The sequence below is a fragment of the Haliotis cracherodii genome, unplaced genomic scaffold, assembly GCF_022045235.1.
Source record: "Haliotis cracherodii isolate W230 unplaced genomic scaffold, xgHalCrac1.p SCAF_13, whole genome shotgun sequence".
Lineage (NCBI taxonomy): Eukaryota > Metazoa > Mollusca > Gastropoda > Lepetellida > Haliotidae > Haliotis > Haliotis cracherodii.
This window is the reverse complement of record NW_027266268.1, coordinates 30,108,505-30,134,497: the sequence shown is the minus strand read 5'-3', so window position 1 is coordinate 30,134,497 and position 25,993 is coordinate 30,108,505. Positions and strand designations below refer to the sequence as shown.

Here is a 25,993-nt window from a genome sequence, read left to right as displayed (position 1 = left end):
TGACGTCAGAGTTTAACACAAGCCATGCTACCGATGGACGAGACGTCTTTGTCATGACGTGCAACCTGCGTTTCTATCGCTAACCTCATTTCATCTTCAACAAGTCTCGTCATCTTCATAATTTGGCCAATAGACAAGTTTTGGATAATTAAAACCTGCTGAGGCGCCAGAGTAACAAGTCTGCCACCTGCTTTGGGTCTGCCACATCTCGGCACCAATGGTGGGAGCATATCTTTTTAACTCGGTCTGTAGCACCGCGGTAACCTGTGAGGTCAGCTGAGGTACCCCGAGGTCAGTTTTCACAGAATATCAAGGGAAGTCTTCTCCCGCCTCTAACAAAGTTACCTGCCCAGTTACACTGTTGAAGGTCATAAGGTCGTGGTTTTCTCGTCTGTGATTCTGAATGTTAGGGATATATCATTACCATTCTGTCTGGGAGGTAGGTCTGCAACTTCAAAGATTAAGGAACCATTTACTGAGCTTCAGCAATGGGATATTCCTCTAAAGTGTAAACTACTTGATATATATGTTTGAACTTTGTATATGGATATGCAGGTATTTCTTTATAAGACATTTCATACTGTTGTATACTCCCCAGGAAGTTGAGAATGGGTACAAATTTAGTGCTTTGAGCATGCCTTAGGGTGTGGATTTGGCGCATTACAAGTAACAACACTGTTTTTTTGTTTTGTTGTTGTTGTTGTTGTTGTTGTTGTTGAGTCTCTGTATATGGAGATCCAAGGCATAACCATGGCAACCCATGCTGGCACACTAAACTTGACTTCCAACAACCTTACTTATGTCATTGACTAACATTTAGTCCCAGAAATAAAGTTATCGTATTTCAAAATATTTATCTACAAAATACAAAATAAAATCCAAACAGAGCCCAGAACAATGCTTAATTTTGGAGCTGAGGCAATCTAGACTTGCCAAATCATTGTAGACATTAAGTGGGATTCACTTTATTCATTTATTCTTGGGTCTGGGAGACAGGCTATGTCATAGTCAATACCCATGGTCAGAAGCCTTTGATAACTGAGTGAGTGAGTGAGTTGGGTTAAACGCTGCTTTTAACAGTATTCCAATGATATCGCAGCGTGTCAGCTTAATGTGAGAGGAAAGCCCGAAGTGATGCAGGTCTCAGACGTTTACCACTTCTGTGAAACCCACGAGCACGGGTATTGTGCTGACAAAGCTAGAAACATATTTGGGGCGAACCGGGATTCGAACCCACAATCATAGGTTTCTGCCGTGCCCAAGGGACGCAACTCTGGACAGAGGAACCAAAAACTGCTTCAAGGATATGGATTCAATCCTCATGTTTTTAAAAGATGTACCGTATTCGACGTAATAAGCGCCTAGGGGGCTCTCAAAATTAGAAATAGGGGGCTCTTATTAGAATATTATTTTGGTGGAAAAAACAGTTGAAAGATAAATTTCGTGATCAGCTGACGGTATGAACTGTTTATATTTTTCCAGAATATAGTTGCGTCTTATACGCGAATAAATAAGTCTTTTGTACATTGATCAATCGGAAGGGGTGCTAATTGGGATATTCACTACTAAGCAAATATATTACTAAATATCGCCGTGGGCACTTATTAGAGCAGGGCGCTTATTACGTTAAATATGGTACTCATAATCTATATTTCCTACTCTTAAGTAATATAAACTCAACGATAAGCTAGTCTGTTAGCAGAACATGTGCTCCCGTGAACCTTTAGAAAATTAGTGTTTACCTGGAAAGGATGCCTTGAGTTGACCTTAAAAAAGTCATCCTTTGAGGATGAAATCAGCTGTATTCATGGTAAGGTGTACCCGTCGCTTACTCCAAAAATGATTAGTTTTTACTTTAATCCAAATTGCTTTTAGAATCAAAGACGTTTGTTCTCTTTGCTAGATTGACATTGGACAAAAAGCTTGTGATGAGATATTCACTTCAAAGCCATTAATGTTTAAAGGGCATGTTTCAGGGTGCACTTTAAGTTAGCTAGGTTCTTCCTTTCATTATCTAGTTCTTCCTTTGATATCTTCTGAGATTAACGTGGAATTGATTTTAAAATTGAAATAAAGTTTTCCATCAATCAACCCTTTAATGTCTCTGAATTCTGTCCCAAATATCAGGAGAGAAGCAATGTAAACAGGAATGTAAGGACAAATCTTTGTGTTTGTGTTTCCAGTTTGTTGATATCTATTGATAAAGTTTTGAACTCCAAGAAGATGTCCAAGAACTTATAAAAAAATAGTAATAGCAAATCCAAAGCGTGAGGTCAGAGCTAAATATATACTACTCAAAAGAGGTTAAGGAACACCCACAATTGGATGGCTGTGTGTTGCAAGACCAATCAGCCATGACAGATTAACTAAAGTCATATTAAAAAATTGGGTGTTCTTTAACTTCTTTTGAGTAGTATATATAATGTCCATCTTTGTATATATATCATTGTTGTCACAACTTACTAACTTTACTGTTATGTTTATGTAAATTAAAACATATTGCATTGAATTGTATTTTAATTTGGCCTATAGTTCTGCCCCCAAAAGTACATCTCTAGCACATGTCTACTTGCTAAAGCTCAGATATTAAACCATTAATTTCATTAGTGACATATTTTCCACAATCACTTGTACCTCATGGATTATTCTACAAGTATTCTATAAGTATTGTATTGTATTGTATTGTATTGTATTGTATTGTATTGTATTGTATTGTATTGTATTGTATTGTAATTTGGCCAATGGTTTCACCCCCTAAATAAATATTTCTCTACTGCATGTCCTGAATAAAATATGTGTTGAGAGTACCACAAACTGTTTGCCCGAGTCTTAAAGAGAAAACAATGTATGTCATAAATATGACAGAGAAAATTCCAGTCTCTGACAATAATAAGTAGGCACAACCCACCACCGTCCACCACCGTCCACCACTGTCCACCACTGTCCACCACCGTCCACCACTGTCCACCACCGTCCACCACCGTCCACCACCGTCCACCACTGTCCACCACCTTCCACCACCGTCCACCACCGTCCACCACCGTCCACCACTGTCCACCACCGTCCACCACCGTCCACCACTGTCCACCACTGTCCACCACCGTCCACCACCGTCCACCACCATCCACCACCGTCCACCACTGTCCACCACTGTCCACCACTGTCCACCACCGTCCACCACTGTCCACCACCATCCACCACCGTCCACCACTGTCCACCACCGTCCGCCACCGTTCGCCACCGTCCACCACTGTCCACCACCGTCCACCACCGTCCACCACTGTCCACCACCGTCCACCACTGTCCACCACCGTCCACCACCGTCCACCACCGTCCACCACCGTCCACCACTGTCCACCACCGTCCACCACCGTCCACCACCGTCCACCACCGTCCGCCACCGTCCGCCACCGTCCACCACCGTCCACCACCGTCCACCACCGTCCACCACCGTCCACCACCGTCCACCACCGTCCGCCACCGTCCGCCACCGTCCACCACTGTCCACCACCGTCCACCACCGTCCACCACCGTCCACCACCGTCCGCCACCGTTCGCCACCGTCCACCACTGTCCACCACCGTCCACCACCGTCCACCACCGTCCGCCACTGTCCACCACCGTCCACCACTGTCCACCACCGTCCACCACCGTCCACCACCGTCCACCACTGTCCACCACCGTCCGCCACCGTCCACAACCTTCAACCACCGTCCGCCACCGTCCACCACCGTCCGCCACCGTCCACCACCGTCCACCACTGTCCACCACCGTCCACCACCGTCCACCACCTTCAACCACCGCCCACCACCGTCCACCACCGTCCACCACCGTCCACCACCGTCCACCACTGTCCACCACCGTCCACCACCGTCCACCACTGTCCACCACCGTCCACCACTGTCCACCACCTTCAACCACCGTCAACCACCGTCCACCACCGTCCACCACTGTCCACAACCGTCCACCACCGTCCACCACCGTCCGACACCGTCCACCACCGTCCACAACCGTCCACCACCGTCCACCACCGTCCACCACCGTCCGACACCGTCCACCACTGTCCACCACCGTCCACCACTGTCCACAACCGTCCACCACCGTCCACCACCGTCCACAACCGTCCACCACCGCCCACCACTGTCCACAACCGTCCACCACCGTCCACCACCGTCCACAACCGTCCACCACTGTCCACAACCGTCCACCACTGTCCACCACCGTCCATCACCGTCCACCACCGTCCGCCACCGTCCGCCACCGTCCGCCACCGTCCGCCACCGTCCGCCACCGTCCACCACCGTCCACAACCGTCCGACACCGTCCGCCACCGTCCGCCACCGTCCACCACCGTCCACCACCGTCCGACACCGTCCACCACCGTCCACCACCGTCCGACACCGTCCGACACCGTCCGACACCGTCCGCCACCGTCCACCACCGTCCGACACCGTCCGCCACCGTCCACCACCGTCCGACACCGTCCACCACCGTCCACCACCATCCACCACTGTCCACCACTGTCCACCAATCACCCTCTCCCCATTCTCCACTCCCCACTCTCACCTCCAAAATGGCTGGTCCCATTTGAGGAAGCTTAGGCTGTTCACCATTACTAGACAAGAGCTAATAGTCTACAGCTGTTGCTGCTGGTAGATAAATGTTCTTATCAGATCATGTCAAATTCCTTTTACTCATCTCATCAAATTAAAAATCATCCGAAACATGCAGAACTGTCAAAAAACAACATCAGATTATCCTCATTTATTGTTTTGTTGGTTGTGGCTCCAGTCCACAGACCGTTTAGCACATAAAAATTGTCGCCTAAGCTCTTCAAAATGATCTTAGCTCGACTTTTATGATTCCAGGGAGAAATTATGTCGGTTTTATGTTTCCTGAAACTCCGATATCTGTCTGTGTGGGTTTTTGTTGGTGCCATGGGGCCGATCATATTTGAAATATTTTGCTGATGTTTCCCGAGTGCAATGTGAATATGGTATTTGATAGATATCTGTCTAGATATTAAGTTGTGTTTGACGTAAAAACCAAAGCACTCGAGAATATGATGAATTATCTCTGGTCATTGCTGTTAGAGCTTGATGGAAATTTTGTTTTGCAAATTGATGTAGATTTTTGTCTCTTTAAAATGATGGACATTTTTGTCAGAGTAGATCTGCCGTATCTTGTTTTGGATTGTATCAGAGCCAGATTTTGAATTTTGTCTGATCTGTTTAAAGATCCATATATTGTTGGGATTCAGTGTTAGAATATTTCTCCGTCAACTTATGCTAGTCGTAGGAATCCACTTTAAGGATCAGGTGGTTGGGCTTTGACTTTATGGCGTATCATGGTACCATAGCGACAAGGATCAGTGCTCTTCATATCAATCACTGGATTGTGTGGTTTAGTTTTTGTTATTAACAGACCGCCGTCACAAATATTGCTGAGTTTGGCCTTAAACAGTGATCTCCTTAAACATTCAAAAAGAATTGATTTGTACAAAGATTTTGAATTAGAGGGACCACAGGATGGTGAAATGTCTATAATATAAAATCGATTAAAAACAACTTCGGATCTTATGCATGATGAAATTGAAAGCTAGAAGCACCGATGACTCTCATTACAGTTCAGTTTGATCATTGAAACCCATGTGATTCTTACTTGATTAATCTTAGTGGTTCACACTGCCCCGCCCACACAAATGACAGATCGACTCTTTCCATGTCATTTCAACATGACAGAGTGTAAACAGACCCCACCCTCGGGTTTTGTACAGGGGAAGCTGCACCTCGGCTTATCTGGAGGAGTTTTTCATGAGGGGAATGTTATCTGAAGATACACTCAGGACAGTGTGAGAGGATTTAGTCGGAACCGATACTGATAACTCCGTCCTCTGGGATTCTCTAGGGGAAACATTTATTGAAGCGCTCTGCTTTTTGTGATGTGAAGCAAATCTTAAACATGTCATAGGTTGTGTTGCAGGAACAAAAGATTTGTGGGTGGGGTGGGGTGGGTGTGGTGGGGTGGGGTGGGATGGAGAGTGGTGGTGGGTTCTGTAGGTTTTGTATGTGGAGGGGAGAGGGGTTTTGTGTGTTTAGGTGAATAGTACTGGGGTTTGATGAATAGTAGCTGGAGTTTGGTGAGGTTTGGGTGAATATTATCTAGGCTTGGGTGGGGTTTTGGTGAAGTATCTGGGGTTTTGGTGAGGTTCTGGTAAATAACATCTAGGGTTTGGTTGGTTCTGGTAAATAACATCTAGGGTTTGGCTGGTTCTGGTAAATAACATCTAGGGTTTGGTTGGTTCTGGTAAATAACATCTAGGGTTTGGTTGGTTCTGGTAAATAACATCTAGGGTTTGGTAGGTTCTGGTAAATAACATCTAGGGTTTGGTAGGTTCTGGTAAATAACATCTAGGGTTTGGTAGGTTCTGGTAAATAACATCTAGGGTTTGGTAGGTTCTGGTAAATAACATCTAGGGTTTGGTAGGTTCTGGTAAATAACATCTAGGGTTTGGTAGGTTCTGGTAAATAACATCTAGGGTTTGGTAGGTTCTGGTAAATAACATCTAGGGTTTGGTTGGTTCTGGTAAATAACGTCTAGGGTTTGGTAGGTTCTGGAAAAGTATCTGGGGTTTTGGTGAAGTTTCTGGGGTTTGGGTGAAGTATCTGGGGTTTGGGTGAGGTTCTGGTAAATAACATCTAGGGTTTGGTAGGTTCTGGTAAAGTATCTGGGGTTTGGGTTTTTTGGTGAAGTCTCTGGGGTTTGAAGGGTTTTGGTAAGTCTCTGTGGTTTGGGGGATTCTGGTAATTAGTTGAAAAGTATTTGGAGTTTGGGTGAAGTATCTGGGGTTTGGTGAAGTGATTCAGGGTTTGGTGATGTTCTGTGAATAGTATCAGGGATTTGGTGGGTTTGGGCCATTGTATCTGAGAAATGGTTGCAGTTGTCATAGGGATGGTTTCAGATTGTTAGCAAAAGCAGAAAGTCAAACAGGGTGCAGTGTTCATGATTGATAATTAATTAAGATAATGGTGTAAGACACCTGGTTGGTCAGCCCCGACACGAAATTCCTTCCAACAACCAAAACATTGTCCAACAACTGTGACTATACCTGTAAAGTTTCACACGTAAGTGGAAATTTTGTGACCTATTCTCATTATATAGGTTAGTGTAAACACTTCTAAAGAATTAGTCTCAGCAGCAGACAGTTTCTCATAGACTCCCCGCAGTGTCTGTCTGGCTTTACCCACCTGTTGAACTCCTCAGCCAATAGCAGCAGTAAATCAGCAGTTGCCTCCCTTATGCTAGCCTCATTATGAGATGAGTCACTCTTCATGGTGGGAGGTGGGAATCTGCAATGAAGCAGACGGCCATACTTACCAGTCACCTTGAGATTCGGATATGAGAACAAAAAAAGTAAACGTTTTCACTGAAGTTGTATGTTTGAAGTGGCACCTGCCTGGAATTAAGAGCATATCGCCCCCCGATTCCAGCTTTGTTCCTCGCCGTGACCTCAAGATGATGTATAAGCGTAATTGTTTTGGCAAACTTGAGATGGTGCGATTCATCAGTTGGTCGTTTAAAGATTTGGTTTGTGTGTTTTCACTGGATGCCTCACCACATGCTAAGCACTGAATTACCTGAAAGGCTTAGAGTTGGAAGCTGGGAATCGGCAATCAGTTTAGAGAGATTGCACTGCAGACAAAAAAAATGTGTAATTACTTTATACTCGTACAATTAGATATTAAAGAGTGTTGGAACCTCAAAGATAATATTATTTGAGATACTTGTATAATTACTTCCATACTAGATAACTTCCATCTGGCGGTGTATGGACTGCCTGGCTTAAGAACTGCCTTCTTGTTCTGCCCAGAAGCTCAAGAAGATTGTGTGAGTCAGAAAACCAACCAGGTCAAATACACTTAATAGTTGTAATTTATATCAAAACATGTGTCCTAATATACTCACTCTTAGATTGGGGCAGTCGGGTAGCCTTGTGGTTAAAGCGTTAGCTCGCCATGCCGACGACCCGAGTTCCATTCCCGACCTGGGGACATTGTGTGAAGCCCATTTCTAGTGTCCCATGCCTTAATATTGCTGGAATATTGCTAAAAGCGGCATAAAACCATACTCACTCACTCACAGGATCAATTTTCTATTTTATAAAATAAAACGTTTTAAATGTTGAATTCAAAATACCAAAGTTGTCTTACAAGAAGACTAATGAGTTGAAGGGAGAGTTCTTAAGCTGAGATGATCAACAAAAATATTCATTTTTAAGACTTTTTATACTTTAATATACTCGATGAGAAAACTAATCCTGGAAAGAGTGTAGAGAATACAAGATCAGTGTTGACAGCTAAAGTTGGAATTTCTCAACTTTGTGACATAATACAAGGGAGACAACTCTGATGATACTAACAGCCAAGTAACACACAACTGCAATACATCAAAAATCAATAATACCGCTGTCTAACTGTTGCTCAGACAGCAAATGGGAGGTTGATGGTTTTAATGCTGCTTTGAACAGTCCTTTATCTATCTGGACATGGACAGTAAGACATTGACGATGTCACATCGTTTCCAATTGAATTTGAGACTGTAGTGGGAGAGGCAATTTTTTTAACAACAGTTTGAACAATATTTCAGTTTTATCCCAACTTGTCTGCTTAAAGTGAAAGGATGCAGGTATCAGATGTTAACAACTTTGGTGAAACGCTTTGGTATCGGGCTGACAAAACTTGAAACGTAACAAGGGAGAACTAGTATTCATGAAAGTCATAACGCTATGATCATTTTGAACTGAGCAAGCCCGAGATGCTGACCAAGTTATTGAGAATTATTGAGCAAGATTTGAATTTGTCATGCCCTGAATAGTCACAAAGATGGGGGTGGGGTATCTTGTTTCGGAAGGTGGACTGACAAACAGGATGACACTGATAAATTTTTCACCAGATTCGTGCTAGATAATGGCAGCTGAATTGATGGAGGGTACTTTTTCATGTCTTTGTAATGACTACGTCTATTTTGGGGCCATATAGATAACTATAGCCCAGGAATAGACCTGTCCTTCCAAGTTCAGCTGCTTCTGTCTGTTTTAATGCATTGTCAACTGACACTGGCGGTTTGGAAACCATCCTGTGAACAACGTATTAATGTTAAAGGAAATGATATTGTAACTTGGCCCAAATCAGATTCCATACATGATTTGGCTGATTGGGAAAGAAGCGGGGGATTTCTTTGTTTTTGTGGAATTTACTAAGATTTGAATAATGTCAGTCGCAGGAATAACATGTGGTTTGTCAGCATGGGTTGGGGCGGTCAGGTAGCCTAATGGTTAAAGCCTCCGCTCATCATGCCAAAGACCCAGTTCCATTCCCGATATGGGGAGAGTGTGTGAAGCCCATTTCTGGTGTCCCCTGCCATGATATGGCTGGGATATGGGAATTTGAAAAATTTATTTTTAGAGTTTCCATAGCAACTAGTTTGACTTAGACTGAAAATCGCAGTAGTGCTAGTATCAGCAGCAGGTATTGTACTTCGCCTTGCATACGACTGGACATGTCATAGTAGAGGGGGATATGGGTATTTCATGCTTGTTTATTATTAAATGTCAATTATTTCATTCTACATGTATCTGTATTGCCGGTATTTTTTTACCCACCTCTAGAAATTGTCATATTTTTTTGTAACCCCCCCCTGATTTTCTCTGACCCACTCCCCCCTATAATAAATGGACAATAGCTTCTGTCTTTCCAGTGAGGGATGCATCATCATCGCCTGCTGCATTTGTTGGAATTGTTTGCTTAGCATTGTTTATTTACTCCATATGTATCCACTAAATAAATCTGATTAATATGAGGCTGGGAATGAACTCACTGAACCAATGTTGCATGATGAGTGTTCATCTGTCAGAAATCTCTGTCTCACCTGTTATGAATGAGTTCTAACCCACCTGTGTAACACCCAGTCAACACAGGTGTGGCACAGGTGTGACACAGGTGTAAAAGACATGTCATCAGGTATTTATTTAACATTTGCCAGGTCGTTATTCAGTTATTAATCGACCCGTGAAGATCCGGGGTAGAATGGGTCTTCAGCAACCCATGTTTGGCGTAAAAGGCAACTATATTTGTCGTAAGAGGCTACTTACGGGATCAGGTGTTCAGGCTCGCTGACTTGGTTCATGCATGTCATTGATCCCAATCCCGTGGATTGATGCTCATGATATTGATCACTGGATTGTCTGGTACAGACCCGATTATTTACAGACCGCTGGCATATAGCTGGAATATTATTGAGCATGGCGTTAAACAACAAATAAACAAACAAACAGTTATGATTCCCAAATGGGAAATTTTAATTTCCATTGAAAATATTCATTTCAGGCACTTATGATATTGAGGTATCTTCAGATTTTATATCGAGAAGTATTGTATTGGAGTAAAATAGTTGATTTTCATGAGATTGCTTTATATCTGTACTGTAATTTTATATTTTACCTAAAACAGGCGTCAAAGTTAGAAAAATAATTTTATTGGCTAAAAAAAAAAATATTGTCATCATAGAAGTAATTGTCATTTATAGATGTGAAAGAAGAAAAAAGGTCCATTCAATTTAATCGTTTGGCGAAGATCACCTTGAAAACAGGTCTGTCACACAAATAGTTCCAATTGGTTTTACAGATGTTTAAGTTTTTAGCAGTGCCATTTCGGTGCTTGTAAAGATCCTGGTTTACTCAAAGTTCTATTTTTATTTGGGATGTTTATACCAAATGCTTCACACCCCCTCACCATAGGCTTGTGTTACTGCTTCTTGGAAATCATTCACGTCCTCTGCCAGAAATATCCTCATTCACCTGCCAACTCCAGGTGCCTTCTTTTCATAAAGGTTAGTAGTTGAGAGGAGGGTAGTTTCTTTCACACAAGAATGTCATAACTTGTCAGGAGGATGTTTCTGGTGCACTCATAAATGTTAAGACCATTGTCTTTGACAGTATGGGTGTTACGCTGATGGTAGGAGGAATTCTTCAAGAGCCTAGCGCCAATTGTTCTGGAATTTGGTGTAGGAACAACGTCATTCTTCAAGTGGGTCACTCTGTCCTTGAGCTGGGAATCTTGTGTGTGGAAAGGATATATTAAGTGATCTATGTGTAGAAAAACAAACTAGTTTCATGGAAACTATATTCAAATGGATATTTGGTTCCAATATTTTGTTAATATTTGTATTTTCATCAAGTTTTGGCAATGAATTTTCATTTGGTATTTCACCATAGGTCCGAAAATGAAAAGGTTAAAAAATTTCAAAGCTTATTTTGCTAGATATTTAACATACCAATACTTTGAAGCAATTCCAAATTTGATATTGCCAAACCGTCCTTCAAAATTGATGTTGTGTTGCCATAAGTGATTGAAGCACCCTTGAAATCGGCTTGATTTTTGGAATCAATCCATGGAAACGTTTATGTTACAAATGGTTCCAGACGATTCCGGCTCCAACCCTCCTCATGACTGCTCTGTATGAATATTTTTCTGTAATGGATGACGTGGGACCAGGGATGGTGTTAGCGTAGACGAGTGTCCAGTTTTTCCGTAGATTAAGTGTTGCAGAGTAGAGGTGTAGTATTTGCAGAACCTGCCAGCGCATTATCAACGTACGAGAACACAGACAATCTACATCTGTTATCAGCAACTTCTCGGAAATACAACCAATGACGTTTTACATCTGGAACTATGACTTTGTCATTTCCGAAACAAGGATGAGTACAGTTATGTCAGAGCTATTTTGGGTGCAAATACTTCAGATTAAGGTTGGGTTTGTTTCATGGGTTTGAGGACAACTTGCTGTTATCGTTCTTAAAAGAGACAACAGTTCAGATGCACTTTGGACAAGGCACCCCTTCAACTATAGCTGGGGGCGGTCGGGTAGCCTAGTGGTTAAAGCGTTCACTCGTCACGCCAAAGACCCGGGTTCGAATCCCGACATGGGTACAATGTGTGAAGCCCATTTCTGGTGTCCCCCGTCATGATATTGCTGGAATATTGCTAAAAGCAACGTAAAACCACACTCACTCACTCACTCAACTGTAGCTGGGTGGAAATTAAAAATATTTTGAACAATATGAATAGGAATCATGAATAATGATTCTGAGGACGCTATTTCTTAAAAATATTAATGATCCCTAACTTTTTTGGTTCAATATACATTTGTTAGGTATGTTGGTGGAACTTCGGTTAATGTTTCAGTATATACTACTCAGAAGGAGTTAAAGAACACCTGATTCTTCTTTATTACTGTGGTTAATCTGTCATTGCAGGATAGAGATTAACTATAGGAATATCAAAGAAAAAGTGCTCTTTAACTTCTTTTGAGTAGCATATCACAAGAAGTCAGATTAAGGTCGGAGGTCAAAGTTAGGTTTTAAGAAAATATTAATATTTGAAATGATTTTTAAGTGTAAACATTTCATTGAAGAAATATCAAATCAGACATGTTGATTCCTCTGTGCAAAAACCCATGTGGTTAAATTAATAATGGTTGATAATTATCTTATCAAGTTTTTAATTTACTTCATAAAATCCAAGAAATTTAGGAAACTATCACATGACCAATACGTACTTATCAACAATTTGTTTTCATGTTTTGCAAGCTGTTGTTGGGGAAATAGTATCTATTTTTCGGTCACATGAGAACACTATCTGTAATTGTTAACTCAGGATAACCATCTGATACGTATCTTTACGAAAAACATGAACAGGAAAACAGGGGTTTTACGCTTATTTGTGTCACAAGTATTAATTATGCATCATTGGATTACAATACCAGTCTGACCAAACAAGCTAGGTAAACAAATAGTTGTGCAGATGGGAGCAAGACTAATTTGAGGTCAATATTCACACGTCCAATCAGCAAGTGAAAATTTCTGGAGTGCTTGCCATGCCCTCGATACCAAAGACCATAGTTAACGCTTCATTAAGTTTCAAGGCAAGTACAGCCAGTAGAGGGCTCTGTTTTCTACGGCAAGTGGAGAGGGTCTCTGACGTCAGCGCCATCTATCAGATTTCGATGCAAAGAAGTGGTAGTGACGTCGGTGTAGGGTCTGGAAGCAAAACAGCGACGGAGCGAAGCCCCAGGGATACAGTCAAAATAACATGATGGAAATATGTCATGGATCAGAGATAATATATGGGTCTATGGGTTGTGCAGATGCTGACTGAATCACATACCTTTCATCAGATGTATATACTGCTATTTGGGGTTGTAATTAAGAATTCTGGTTTGATAGAATCATGACTGTTCCCTGAACTACGTTTTCTGACACTACAGAGTCTGAGATTTGAAAATTGGGTTTTTAGAGGAAATTTTGATACATGTATATGATATGTTATTTCAAGATGGTGATATAAGGTTCTGATTGATTATGAAGGGCTGAAGAGTAAATCTTGATTCATTTTGACCAGTTTGAAATTCATATCACATTAGTACATGTCGTATGGATAAGTGAATTGCTAGAAACTATTTGTTTCATTAAATAGACTAAATGTTTGACCATAACCCCTGTGTTTACACACATAGTTTTAATTATCAGGCAGATAAAACACATTGAAGATTACAAGAATTTATGTGATTAAAAATTTATTTGATATTTATTTTATTAAAATTATGTCCAGATTAAGTATTTTACCCAATTTATGAAGATATGGAGGTTAATTCATATGTCTTACTGGAACAGGAGTTATACTATGCTACTCAGATGTTGATAGGGTCATAAGCAGATATGTCATTCCGTTTATACACTTGATGTTATGAGAATCACTTTTGTATCATGGATAGATGGAAATATCCGTATCAAGAGTGGTGTAGTATGGTTCCCCAGCATCTAACTGCTTGTAAACAGTGGCTGTACTAGATCAGCTTTTGGATTGTGTGTCATTGTACTCATAATATCAATCACTGGATTGACTGGTTATTTACAGGCTGTTGTGATGTAAAGGGGCGGGGGAGGCTGTGAGGGCAACAAGAATGATATTGTCAGTGTCACAAGTTAATAGGGTGCTACATGCCAAACACATATCAGTAGGAGTATTAAAAGAGATGATCAATTAAAGTTAAACACCGGTGTGCCCACCCCTTGTCTTGAAGTGAAAGCTTGGTCCTTGTGTATTCCTTAATTATTCATGAAAGTCGGGTAGCCTAGTGGTTAAAGTGTTAGTTCGTCATGCCGAAGACCCGGGTTCGATTCCCGACGTGTACAATGTGTGAAGCCCATTTCTAGTGTCCCCCGACGTGATATTACTGGAATATTGCTAAAAGTGGCGTGAAACCAAACTCACCGTATTTATTCATCATTTTCAGTTATATCAAACCTCTGTTAACTTGGATTATCTGTGTGGGTCCCTTCAACTCCGTTGTGTATGAATTTACATGGATAACAAATTTAATCTACATCACAGTGCTTCATTTTAGAGGATGAAAACCCAAAGTGATGAAAATGATTTTTGAAAAGTCCCCTTTTCCTCCAGTTCATCAAGTGCATATTGATTGGTGTCTAATTAATGCAACATGCACCTAATCCAGACAGCAGGTGTACCAACAGGATGTAGCCTGTGACAATGCCTTGCTCGTCTAGGAGGCGTGGCCAGCCCAGGTAACCTCTGAGTCATACATATCACACACCTGAATGATATGACGCTATAGCTTGACCACAGCTGGACCAATCCTGATATTCAGCTTGTCTGTCAATACCTCCCGACCAATCAGCTTCAGTGTGAACATGTAGCTCTGCACCCAGTTGCATCATCGCAGCCGTGCGATAGCGGTGCTCATTGATTACATTACACCGGCTTTCATGCTGTGGGTATATATAGCTGGGCAAGCGTCGCTGGCTCTTCAGTTCTAGAGAGATCATTAGAGGAGGAGGTAGTATCTGAGAGCAAGCTTGCTGCCAAGTCTATTCTTGTTAGCGCCGCAGTCCATTGCAAGAGTACCAGGCTTGATACTTTCGGTGCCAGAAGTGGTTTTTTGCTGGGTCTGTTTTAAGTTACCAGGACACCTATGCCAACAATGGTTTGTAGTATATTTTTTACTGTAGTTTGTGGTGTTTCTACAAAACTTCCGAGTTTGTTGTTACACTTTGAAACACTCTGGGTTTGTTAAAGATGTATTAGGAATCCTACTATTAGTTACTTGTAGACTTCCATTTCACAAACATCTTTCATACATACAGTTTATTGAATTACTGTCACTGATTGAAGTGAAGGTGAAGTGATTTTGGTGAAGATATTTTAAGTTTTGTATCCATAATTTGTAATTGAATGGTTAATAGTGGACATATCACTTGAAAATATGAGAATGTACTTTTTTAAAGATTTATGGTCCGTAATTTTGCTGATATGCAATCAAAGCATATCGTGTTGGTCTAAAATTTGGGTAAGACTTCCGGCCGTAAGAAGTTATAAAAAACTCTTTTGACCATATTACTTAAAAATATTTTTTCAGATGTCTTGTCTAGCTACAAGAGGCTAAGTTTAAAGAACTGTTTGAGGTGAAGTTTCATTTTTTTAAACTGTATTTATTTATTTGTTGTTTCAGGGGGTTCATTTAGAAGAACCATCATCGCCCTTACAACAGCAGTGGTCAACCTCTGACCTAGATGAATTTGTGCGTCAGCTGACCAACCCAAAACACCATATATCCAAAGTGTCATCAGCGTCACCAATGTCACCAACAGCCACGACACAGCCATGTGTAACATCACCGCGACAAGGCAGTGTGGACAAAACTCAAACATCCGACGTTTGCACAGACTTTCAAACAAAGTGCACGGTGAGACGCGCTTGTGTTACTCGAGGCAAATCGGATGACGTCACCACATCCCAGTCCCGATTCAAACTGGGGAGATTAAGACGAACAAGACAGCGAAGTTCGGAAGGGGACAGTGTTGAAACTGTAGAGGCCTCAAACAGCTCTGTAGGGGACGATGGAATCTATGACGTGTCCGAAACCTTCCCGCTCAAATCCCCTCCCTACCACGTTGAGCATCATGTGACATTTACATGTGACACTTCCCCAGACGGTTCCGACACCGAACATACAACACATAAACCTCAAGAGGAGGTAACCCCGTGCAAAAAAGACTCTAAAAGGAGGCGATTCCGCAAAATGCTGACACGACCTCTGCGACGGAGTCACAGCGCAGGATGTGCCAAGGACATACCTGCCCATGCTTTATTTCTACAACACCAGGGGGACACCGAGATAGAATCGGTAAGTAAATCTCTTCTCATCCAAGGTGCTGAAGTTGACTATGTGGCATTTTATCCCTTAATCATGCTAGGGTTGGTTCGAATCCTGATTATGAACATTGTTTTTTTAGCCCTATAGCTGTAACTTTGCAATGTCATTTTAGCACCATAACTGTGCCAAATTTGTAATCCTGTAACCTTGGCTTTCCTCCCAGATTAGGGGGACATCATGAAAAATTTCTTTTCAAAGGGGCATAATTCACTCACTCACTCACTCACTCACTCACTCACTCACTCACTCACTCACTCACTCACTATTCGTTGTTGATAAGACTTAGTCATGCCTCTACACACTTTGTCTACCTGACATTTAACACTAGAGAACATAATCTGTGAATTTCAATTGTCTCAAGCTGGAACTTTTCATTAGGATGCTGTTCAGTTAAGCACTGAAGCCAACTCACTCAGTAACAGTTTAGAGACAATTAGAGATCAATATTTCTTATACCATAAAACTATTCTTAAACGTTTAAGGTATCATTGTCGAAAAAAAAATTACAAGTGGTATATTTTGCATAATCTAGTTAACATTTGCACTACAAGTGTAAGGAAATATTTGCTTCTTGATCTGCACTGGAATATTAGAGCATGTTCAGATATAACATAGGCAGTATTGGCGCCATATAGCGACAACTGCACTGGAATGGCTGGGATGTGTGCTGGTTGTAAAATGGTTATGGGGATAGTATGCAGGCTAAAAATAGCTCCTGGAATAAGCTGATGAGGAAGACGTAGTGACGAATATAGCAGAGGAATGACGTGGGTGATGAACTCTAGGTCCCTGTATTGATCAAACCCCGGTCTTAATGTCGATTTTCCCATTGCGTCCACAAACACGCCACAAGACATCGGCATTATTGATTAGAAATATTCCTGCATCTCAGTAGAGTTCATCAAAGCAGTTAGTCAGTCCAGCCTTCTAACTATGCCACGGCTGATATATCATAGTGTCTGCCATCTGGAAGTGTAGCTATTTCAAAGTACTCAACGACCATCTTCTTCAACTCTACCGTGCAGCCATTGTTATCTGTGAGTTCTTTTTTTTGCGATGTCATTAATTGTAGATATTTCGTATTCAATTTTACATACATAGATGTGCTGAGAAAATCTTTATGTGTCACTAATGTCAAAATGGGTTAGATCAATGAGTTAGTTTAAACAAACGAATTAGGCGTGGCGGATGGAATTTTTTTTAAATGGGGGCAAGCCATATTTGCATATTGGTCACATGGATGTTGGTCCATGTTGGACTGCCACGTGCCTCTTTCACGTTCAGCTACACGTGAATATGGATTTCTGAAGGCAAGTTGGTCTTTTCTTCAGGCCTTAGAACAGACAAATTAATAGTTAAATAGGTTTAGCAAAAAGGTCTTGTTTTGAGGAAAGAGAAATTGCTTCCAAGAGATCATGCGTGGGTTGCAGCTTAGTGAGTGATAGGTGAAGCCATATTTAAGGATGCATTTTCCTCAACAAATTTACAAGCATTATGCATGGTGATTCTTTGTGAAATGGATTTAGCGTGTAACTGCTTGATCTTTAGGCAAGTGGGTTTTTTGTCGAACATTCCATATGGGTACCACTACATCATATGATTAACGGCTGCAGAATTATGTATTGAATGGTGTTTTTTTAGACTGGCACAAGTCTCTAAGGCAATGAATATTAGTTTTTATCATAATTTCTAGATTCTATATATAATAAGCACAAGTTGTTCCTGTAAAGGTCTGACGTCCTTAGACTGTTCGCTAATCTAGACTTGTCTGTTATAAGGATAGAATTACTATAATCCATGGAGAATTCCTATACATCCATGGAGAATTCCTATACATCCATGGAGAATTCCTATACATCCATGGAGAATTCCTATACATCTATGGAGAATTCCTATACATCCATGGACTTATCGTTCAGTATACATTTAGTCTCGTTCTCACATTGTTTTGTTATTAATCTAAAATGTCAGTATCCCTGATTTGTTTGAGGAAATGGCCGATCTGTTGAATCACCTTTGAATCATCTTTGAATCATTATTGAATGATCTTTATTCATGATCACAATGACACGATTCACTAAAGGACATGACAAACATGATGACGAGATCAGGCAGTTTCCATGTGATTGTGTTGTGAGGTGTGAAGCAATATATAAACACCTGATGACAAAGTCAGGCAGCTGCCAAGTGACTGTCATCAGACACATCACGTTGCGAGCCCTTTCGTTATATCTAGCAGTTTCATTATTGGATGTCACGACATTCCACAATTCCTAAGCCAGATATTTATTGCAGATTGAGAGTCGAAGACTGAAGCTTGTGGCGAGTGAGTCCACTGAGTGCGAGACAGGCAGACGACCTCCACGCCCGATACACAAGACATCTTCAGCGGATGCTGCCATGATGGCATCAGATGACATCCCATCATTCAGCAATCAGGCCAGGGCAAAGTCCCGAGGACTGTAAGTACAATATTTGAAAATTTTACATAAATGTAAATGTATCTCAATAATATTTTTTTCTATTTAATGGGTTTTACTTATCAGATATAAAATATTGAATAATGATACTTATACAGTGAACATTCATATTGGAAATTATCTGCTTAAGAGGTTTTGCCACTTGTAAGGTTGTGCTTAGCGAGAATTCATTGTTACTGGAATGTATTTTTTTAAGTTATATGTGTTGAAACCAATTCTTCATAGTAGAAAGAGTCTTGGGAATTTTTTATTTGATGAATATGATAAATAACAAAGGATTGATAACCAATGATGACTGGAGAAAAGAATTAATTTTCAAGGGTATATCTCGCCAATATTCACATTATGGATTAAAGTTCAATGTAGTGAATGAATAATTGTTTAGTCAGCCCGATTTGAACATGGTGTTTTGTTTTCGTTGTTTACAAGGTTGTGTTTATTCACAGAGCAAAGAACATGAAGAAGAAGCTCCAGTTCCTGCGTCGGAGACACACAGACACATCTCTTGGTGTGACGCTCCGAGGAGAGAATGGCAAGATCTGCCACCTCAACCAGGAGGACATCCAACAGTGGAGCAAGTCCTTCGAGGCTCTCCTCACCGACAGACGTAAGTACCCGTACCCTCTCAGACTAGTTGCTCTCTTTCCAGAAGGTTGTCTCAAGAACATTAACATTACAAATGAAATTTGGTTAAAGTCTAATATCTGGTTGTGGTTGATGGAAACTTGGCTATAAAATCCACATATTTCAAATTTTCATGAGGATCTAAGACTGACTGATTTTATTAGTAAGTCAGCTCTGAATATAGGATTTAACAAATATTTTATGAACCATTACAATCAGATTATATCACTCATGTCAAGGGCACTAGTTTACTGATATCTTTAAAGATGTGTGGGTTAGCCTAGTGGTTAAATTGTTAGCTTGTCACACCGAAACCCCAGTTTGATTCTGGGTACAGTTTGTGAAGCCCAATTCTATCGCTCACAGTGGTATTGGTGGAAACACTGTAAGACTGAACTCATTGACACTTGTAGCCTGTTCTTTACCTGTTCTTGTTCTTTATCTGTTCCTGTTCTTGTTCCAGATGGGCTGGAGTTGTTCAAAGGCTTCCTCAAGTCGGAGTTCAGTGAGGAAAACATTGAGTTCTGGATTGCCTGTGAGCAGTTCAAGACGACTAAGTCCAGCAAACTCACCTCTGTTGCCAACAAGATCTACACCGACTTTGTGGCAGTGCAAGCACCAAGAGAGGTGAGTCTACTCTTACAGCTTGTTTATTAGCCCCTGCCACAAAGGTGCTGTATTTCCGTCCGTTCGTCCATCACGTTTCATTGCCAGAGCTGGGCCCACTTGCACAAAGCAATCTTAGCGCTAAGATGATCGTAACACCCATACTTTAGCATAGGCTTACAATAGTCTTAGCGCTAAGATCGTTTTGTGCAAGTGGTCCCAGAACCCCCAAACCATGAAAGTAATCTTAACCAAACATGGCACATAGATAGGTCTTGTGGTGAACTGGTGCCTTTTGATAGTTTGGGATTGTTTGTGCAATGCCCTAGTTCAGTCTCTTGCCTACTGGGTGTGCCTACTGGGTGTGCTTATAGTGATATAGAGAATCTCACCCACGTATGTTCCAAGATTAACTATGTCAACGCAAGTTGATCACAGGTACAAATATCTGAAGCTTAGCAGCTTCAGTGGCAGAGAGATTAGTGTTGTCATGGTAACTGATGACATCACAATGGTCGGCAAAGCATAGTGATGCATTTTCATTGTAGTGGTAGGTCCTAAGAAATGTCGCTTGAACCCACCCACGTGATGTAGCTCCTGTGAAAGTCAGTTTGGGATCATAAAATACTTTCTGTGGACTTTAGCAGTCTAGTGTTTGCAGTTCACTAATGTTTCCTTTCTTGTCTGGCAGATCAATCTCGACTCCAAGACTCGAGTGAAGACCCTAGGAAATCTCAGTCAGGTGACTCGACAGACGTTTGAGGATGCTCAGAAGCGAGTCCAGGCACTGATGGAGAAGGACTCCTACCCACGCTTCCTCCAGTCAGAGCTATACCAACGTCTTCTCATGACCCCTCAGAAATCTTGAACTCTCTCCCGGTGTAAGAGACATGATGCAAACATTCGAAAGACTTGCAATTCTGTGACATGGAAAAAAAACAGACTTCTACTCTGTGATTTGCAAATCATTTTTTTTGCAAACTGTTGAAATTTTGCGCTAAAAACATGACAGACTTGTTTGTGCAGACTTCAACACCTTTTCCAGTTGTGAAGAAGGCAGATATTGAACGTGGAAGTGGAAAGTGAAACTCACTTCCACCTTGGTGGACTCAGGGTTCATGACATGGGATGAACCGAGGTAAATGCAGATTGCGTTTTGTGTAATTTGCAAGAGTGGGAGAGAATATTAGTGCTCACCATGTTTCCATATACCATATTCGACATAATAAGTGCCTACGGCGATATTTGCAAATATATTGGCTAGTGAACAATCCCAATTAGCACCCTTCCGATTGATCAATGTACACAAGACTTATTTATTCGTGTATAATACGCACTCATGTGTTATAACACCCTAAATTATGGGCAATTAAATTCTGGAAAAATATATCTGTCATATATTAACATCTCAGGCCGTCAGCATAAACCACGAAATTTACGATCTTTCAACTCTGTTTTTTCCACCAAAATAATATTCTAATAAGAGCCTCCTATTTCTAATTTTGAGAGCGCCCTAGGTGCTTATTACGTTGAATACGGTACACTGAAAGATATATCCTATTTTACCACTCATCACAACGTATATCAGTGTCATATAGGATATATATGCACATTGACACTCCATCACACAAGAATCGCATGAAAGTTGTATGCCTAATCCAAATCCATCACAGTCATGACTAATCCATATCTCTCAAAACATCCCTCACATTATGTACAGCTTTTTTGTTAATACTTTGTTTTTTCAATAATCAGGGTTTGTTTTTCAACTGTTTTATGCTAATGACAACGATATACTGGCAACTGATAAATCGAAATTGATATTATTCATAGCTCAAATCATTAATGTGGAAGAAACTATAATGTGAATGAATTGTGTCTGAAATTCTTGAAATGACTTTTAAAATTGACACATTTTCAATTAATTGTGCAATTATTCTGAGCAATAGTTGTTATGAAAAAATGTTATGAAATCTTAAACATACATGTAGTCAAGTTTAGGCAGGGTCGGGACATCTGCAATTTGAACATGCTACACTCGTTATGCAAACCTGTTTTTGTTATTCGACTTTTTATTGTTGTTGATAAGTTTGGTGTTTTTTTCTCCCTGGACTGGTTTCCGGGGTACAAGTTGCAGAAAGTTGGATGTTGTGGTTGTCATCAACAAATAGTTGATAGTGCATAATTTCACTACTATAAACTCATTTACCAACATTCACACTTTATATACCATGTTTTGTATAGAGTCAATGAAAAAAGAAACGGAAAAAACGTATAAAAATACATTTTTATTGTATTGTACGATGTTGAATGAGAAGTTGTGTATTTTGTGCTTTATACATGGATCCACTGTCCAAAGAAATAAAAGTTATTATTATTGCTATTTTTTGTCATAGTTATCTGTTTATGGGAAGTTTTACTACAAAACTAGGGGTGGCCTAGTGATTACAGCGTTCACTCGTCACGCTGAAGACCCAGGTTCGATTTCCAGCATGGGTACAATGTACAATACTACAATACTAATATGAGTGAGTGAGTTTTGTTTAATGCTGCTTTGAACAGTAATTCCAGTTATATCACAGTGTTTCACCTCAAGGGCAGATCCAGCATTTTTTAAAGGGTGGGGTCCGAAATATCAAAATCCTCTCAGTCAATTGTACTGCCTACGACATACTACATTTGGTTTTCAAAGGGGGGGGGGGGGGGGGGGTCCAAACTGCCCTGACCCCCTCTCTGGCTCTCTGGATCAACCTGTGCAGCTTGTGGGAGACACACGAATACAGTATGGGGCTGACAAACCTATAAATATTTGTAGGATGAACCAGGATTTGAATCCATGATCATATAGGTTCCAAGCATGCCCGCGGGACAAAACTCTTCACAGCGAATAACAAGGAAATTGAAATGAAGGATGCCTGGGTTCTGGAGCCTATCAGGTGTTAGCTTCCTAAAACAATACAGCTTCATTTCTCAGACCTCTGTACTCCGGGAATTGTGCCCTAAATACCCACAGACAACAAATGTTTTCTCAATTGTAAACCTCTTTGTGTTTCAATGCCACAGCTACCAGAAAGAAAAGGACTTTAAATACTGGTATCCAAAACTCCAGTCCATTAGAATACTCTATTTCAGAACTGAACAATCAGATATGCTGCTCTCCTTGCTTTGCTAGCTTTGTTTTGAAGCCTCAACTCTGATTGGCTAGAGAGAGTTGACCTGACATGACCTATGGATAATTGGTTTGATGTGATAGAGGCAGTGAGTACAAGATCTGATGTTAATGAGATTAGCAGGGCAAGTTAGTGTTTGTTTATTGTGTGACGCCGAACTCAGCAATATTCCAGCTATAAGATGGAGGTCTGTAAATAATCGAGTCTGCCCTGATAATCCAGTGATGGATATCATGAGCATCAACCTACGTACTTGAGATACGATGACATCAACCAACTAGATCTGATTAGTCACCTCTTACAACCAGTCTCATTAAATATCCGATCTTATTTCTCACTGCCTCTTAACAAAGGACATCGCGTTACAGGTCAGGTCAGAAAGACCCGAACTTTGACCGCATAATGAAGTCTCTAACAGGAAGCTCAACATTAGCCAATCAGAAAGCCGCTTTCTCAAACTTTACGTTTCAAAATGGTGACTTCCATTCCAGATTAGCTTGAAAAATATTTTGCTGAAGCTCTCAATTCAAAATTTGAAAACGAAAATTATGCAATCTCTGATATATGGCCAAGATTGTGTGGCAGTACTTCCCACAGGCTTTGGAAAGGCTGAACACCTATCAGAACATACTGGTTTGTTTGTTGTTAAACGCCGATACTCTGCAATATTCCAGCTATTTGACGCCCCAGAACATACTAGACCAATTAGAACATAATAAAGCTATTAGAACATACTAAACCTATTAGAACATACTGAACCAATTGGAAGATTATCAAGCTAGTAGAACATTTTGAAGATATTAAACCTATAAGAACATACTTATCCTAGTAGAACATAGTTTTGTTCGTTTGTTTGTTTCTTGTTTAACGCTGCACTCAGCAATATTCCAGCTATATGACGGCGGTCTGTAAATAATCGAGTCTGGACCAAACAATCCAGTGGTTTACATCATGAGAATCGATCTACGCAATTGAGATACTATGACATATATCAACCAAGTCAGCGGGCCTGACCACCCGATCCCGTTAGTCGCCTCTTAGGCAAGCATAGTCGCCTTTCACGGCAAGCATGGGTTGCTGAAGACCTATGCTACCCCGGATCTTCACAGGTCTATAACTTATTAGAACACGCTGAGCCTATTACACTGGGAACATCGGACTGTCTGGTTTCTACTGCTATTAGCATCTTCCTTGCAACTGTCACAACAGTTTAACACACGCTAAAATAGGAGCTAGTAATGGAAAATCAATAATCGCTAGTAACATGCCATGCTGGGCACTGTACATGTGCAAATATGTTTATGCCGAATATTGTTATTTGATTGTCTGGTCAGAAGCCTCATGCTTGCCAAACGTGAAGGTGCACATGTGACTTACAGTATTGTCTTATTAGTACAGTAAACTACGGTTATAACGAACACGCTTATAACGAACTGACGAATATAACGAACTTATTTTTTTTATCCCGACAAATTGCTGTAGTAATGCTGTATATATGCTTATAACGAACTACGGTTATAACGAACGAAAATTAGTAGTCCCTTTGAGTTCGTTATAACCGTAGTTTACTGTACATATACAGAAACATAATGGAAACGCATAATCCACTTTAACTCGCGGGGGGGGGGGGGGGGCAAGAAAAAGACTTTAGCAGTAAATATTAACTAGCATGACAAAGAATGAGGACTGCGAGACAGTATGATCTATTTGTTTGTTGTTTAACTCCGCACTGAGCAATATTCAAGCTATATGACGGTTAATGCGGCCATCAGCATTGAGTACAATGCAATCATCTTGCCGTCAGACCCGTGAAGATCCGGGTAGGAATAGGTCTTCAGCAGCCTATGCTTGTCGTAAAGGGCGGCTAACGGGATCGAGTGGTCAGGCTCGCTGACTTGGTTTGATGCATGTCATCGTACCCAATTGCGTAGATCGATGCTCAAGATGTTAATCACTGGATTGATTATTTACAGACCGCCGTCATATAGCTGGAATATTGCTGAGTGTGGCGTTAAACAGCAAACAAACAAACAATAATCGTTATCGTCTTGCAGGAACCCGCCTATACATTTTTTTACTGAAGGCAGCGATCCAGTCTTTGATGCCACATGCCAGGTATCAGAAAGGTACGAAAGCCTTTTAGGACCATTTGGGTTTTTTTTTTAAAAATCGATACTATCTTGAAATTTCAAGATACTAAGTTCAAATTTCAAGATACTATCTTGAAATTTCAGCTTAGTTTCTTGAAATTTCAACTTAGTATCTTGAAATTTCAAGATAGTATCGAATTTTTTTTTATAAAACCAAATGGCCCTAAAAGGCTTCCTTAGGCCAAGGGTCCTGACATTTCAAGATTATTCACTTCGAACGTATTTTACATCTACAGGATGTCAACTTATTATCTTGAAACTTCAACATAGTATCTTGGAATTTCAACTTAGTATCTTGAAATTTCAACTTAATATCTTGAAATTTCAACTTCTGTATCTTGAAATTTCAAGATAGTATCGAAAAAAATATTTTAAAAAACAAATGGCCCTAAAAGGCTTCCGTAGAAAGGCTCGATGACTGAAATTTTACAGGAGGCCCTCTTTTATTAGACACCTTACATGTGAACTGCCCCTCGGACCTCAGTATTATGTGCAGTTAATTCTAACAGGGTCCGAGTCAATTTCAACCCGAGACCATTAGAAATAACGTTGTTGGTTTTTTTTGCCTTGGGAAAGCAACATATTTCACATAATTGCAAAACTCTTGAGTTTGATGTATGTAGCCTGTTGTCTCGATATTTCCGTGCAAAATTTAGTCATACCGAATCAT

General features: G+C 40.8%; 1 protein-coding gene across 4 annotated transcripts in view; it reads left to right on the top strand.

Annotated features, from left to right (window-relative positions):
* The window catches only part of LOC139459833 (uncharacterized), a 200,290-nt gene extending 177,904 nt beyond the window's left edge, over window positions 1-22,386 (top strand). For 3 of the 4 annotated variants that reach the window (XM_071241534.1, XM_071241535.1, XM_071241536.1), the window contains exons 2-6: window positions 15,589-16,263; window positions 18,589-18,755; window positions 19,220-19,380; window positions 19,861-20,024; window positions 20,695-22,386. In XM_071241534.1, the coding sequence (XP_071097635.1) occupies window positions 15,589-16,263; window positions 18,589-18,755; window positions 19,220-19,380; window positions 19,861-20,024; window positions 20,695-20,871 (1,344 nt within the window). In that variant the 3' untranslated portion in view covers window positions 20,872-22,386. Of the gene's footprint in view, window positions 1-14,902; window positions 15,064-15,588; window positions 16,264-18,588; window positions 18,756-19,219; window positions 19,381-19,860; window positions 20,025-20,694 lie in introns of those variants that run through there. The other variant, XM_071241537.1, reaches the window with a different exon arrangement.
* The last annotated feature ends 3,607 nt before the right edge of the window (window positions 22,387-25,993 follow it).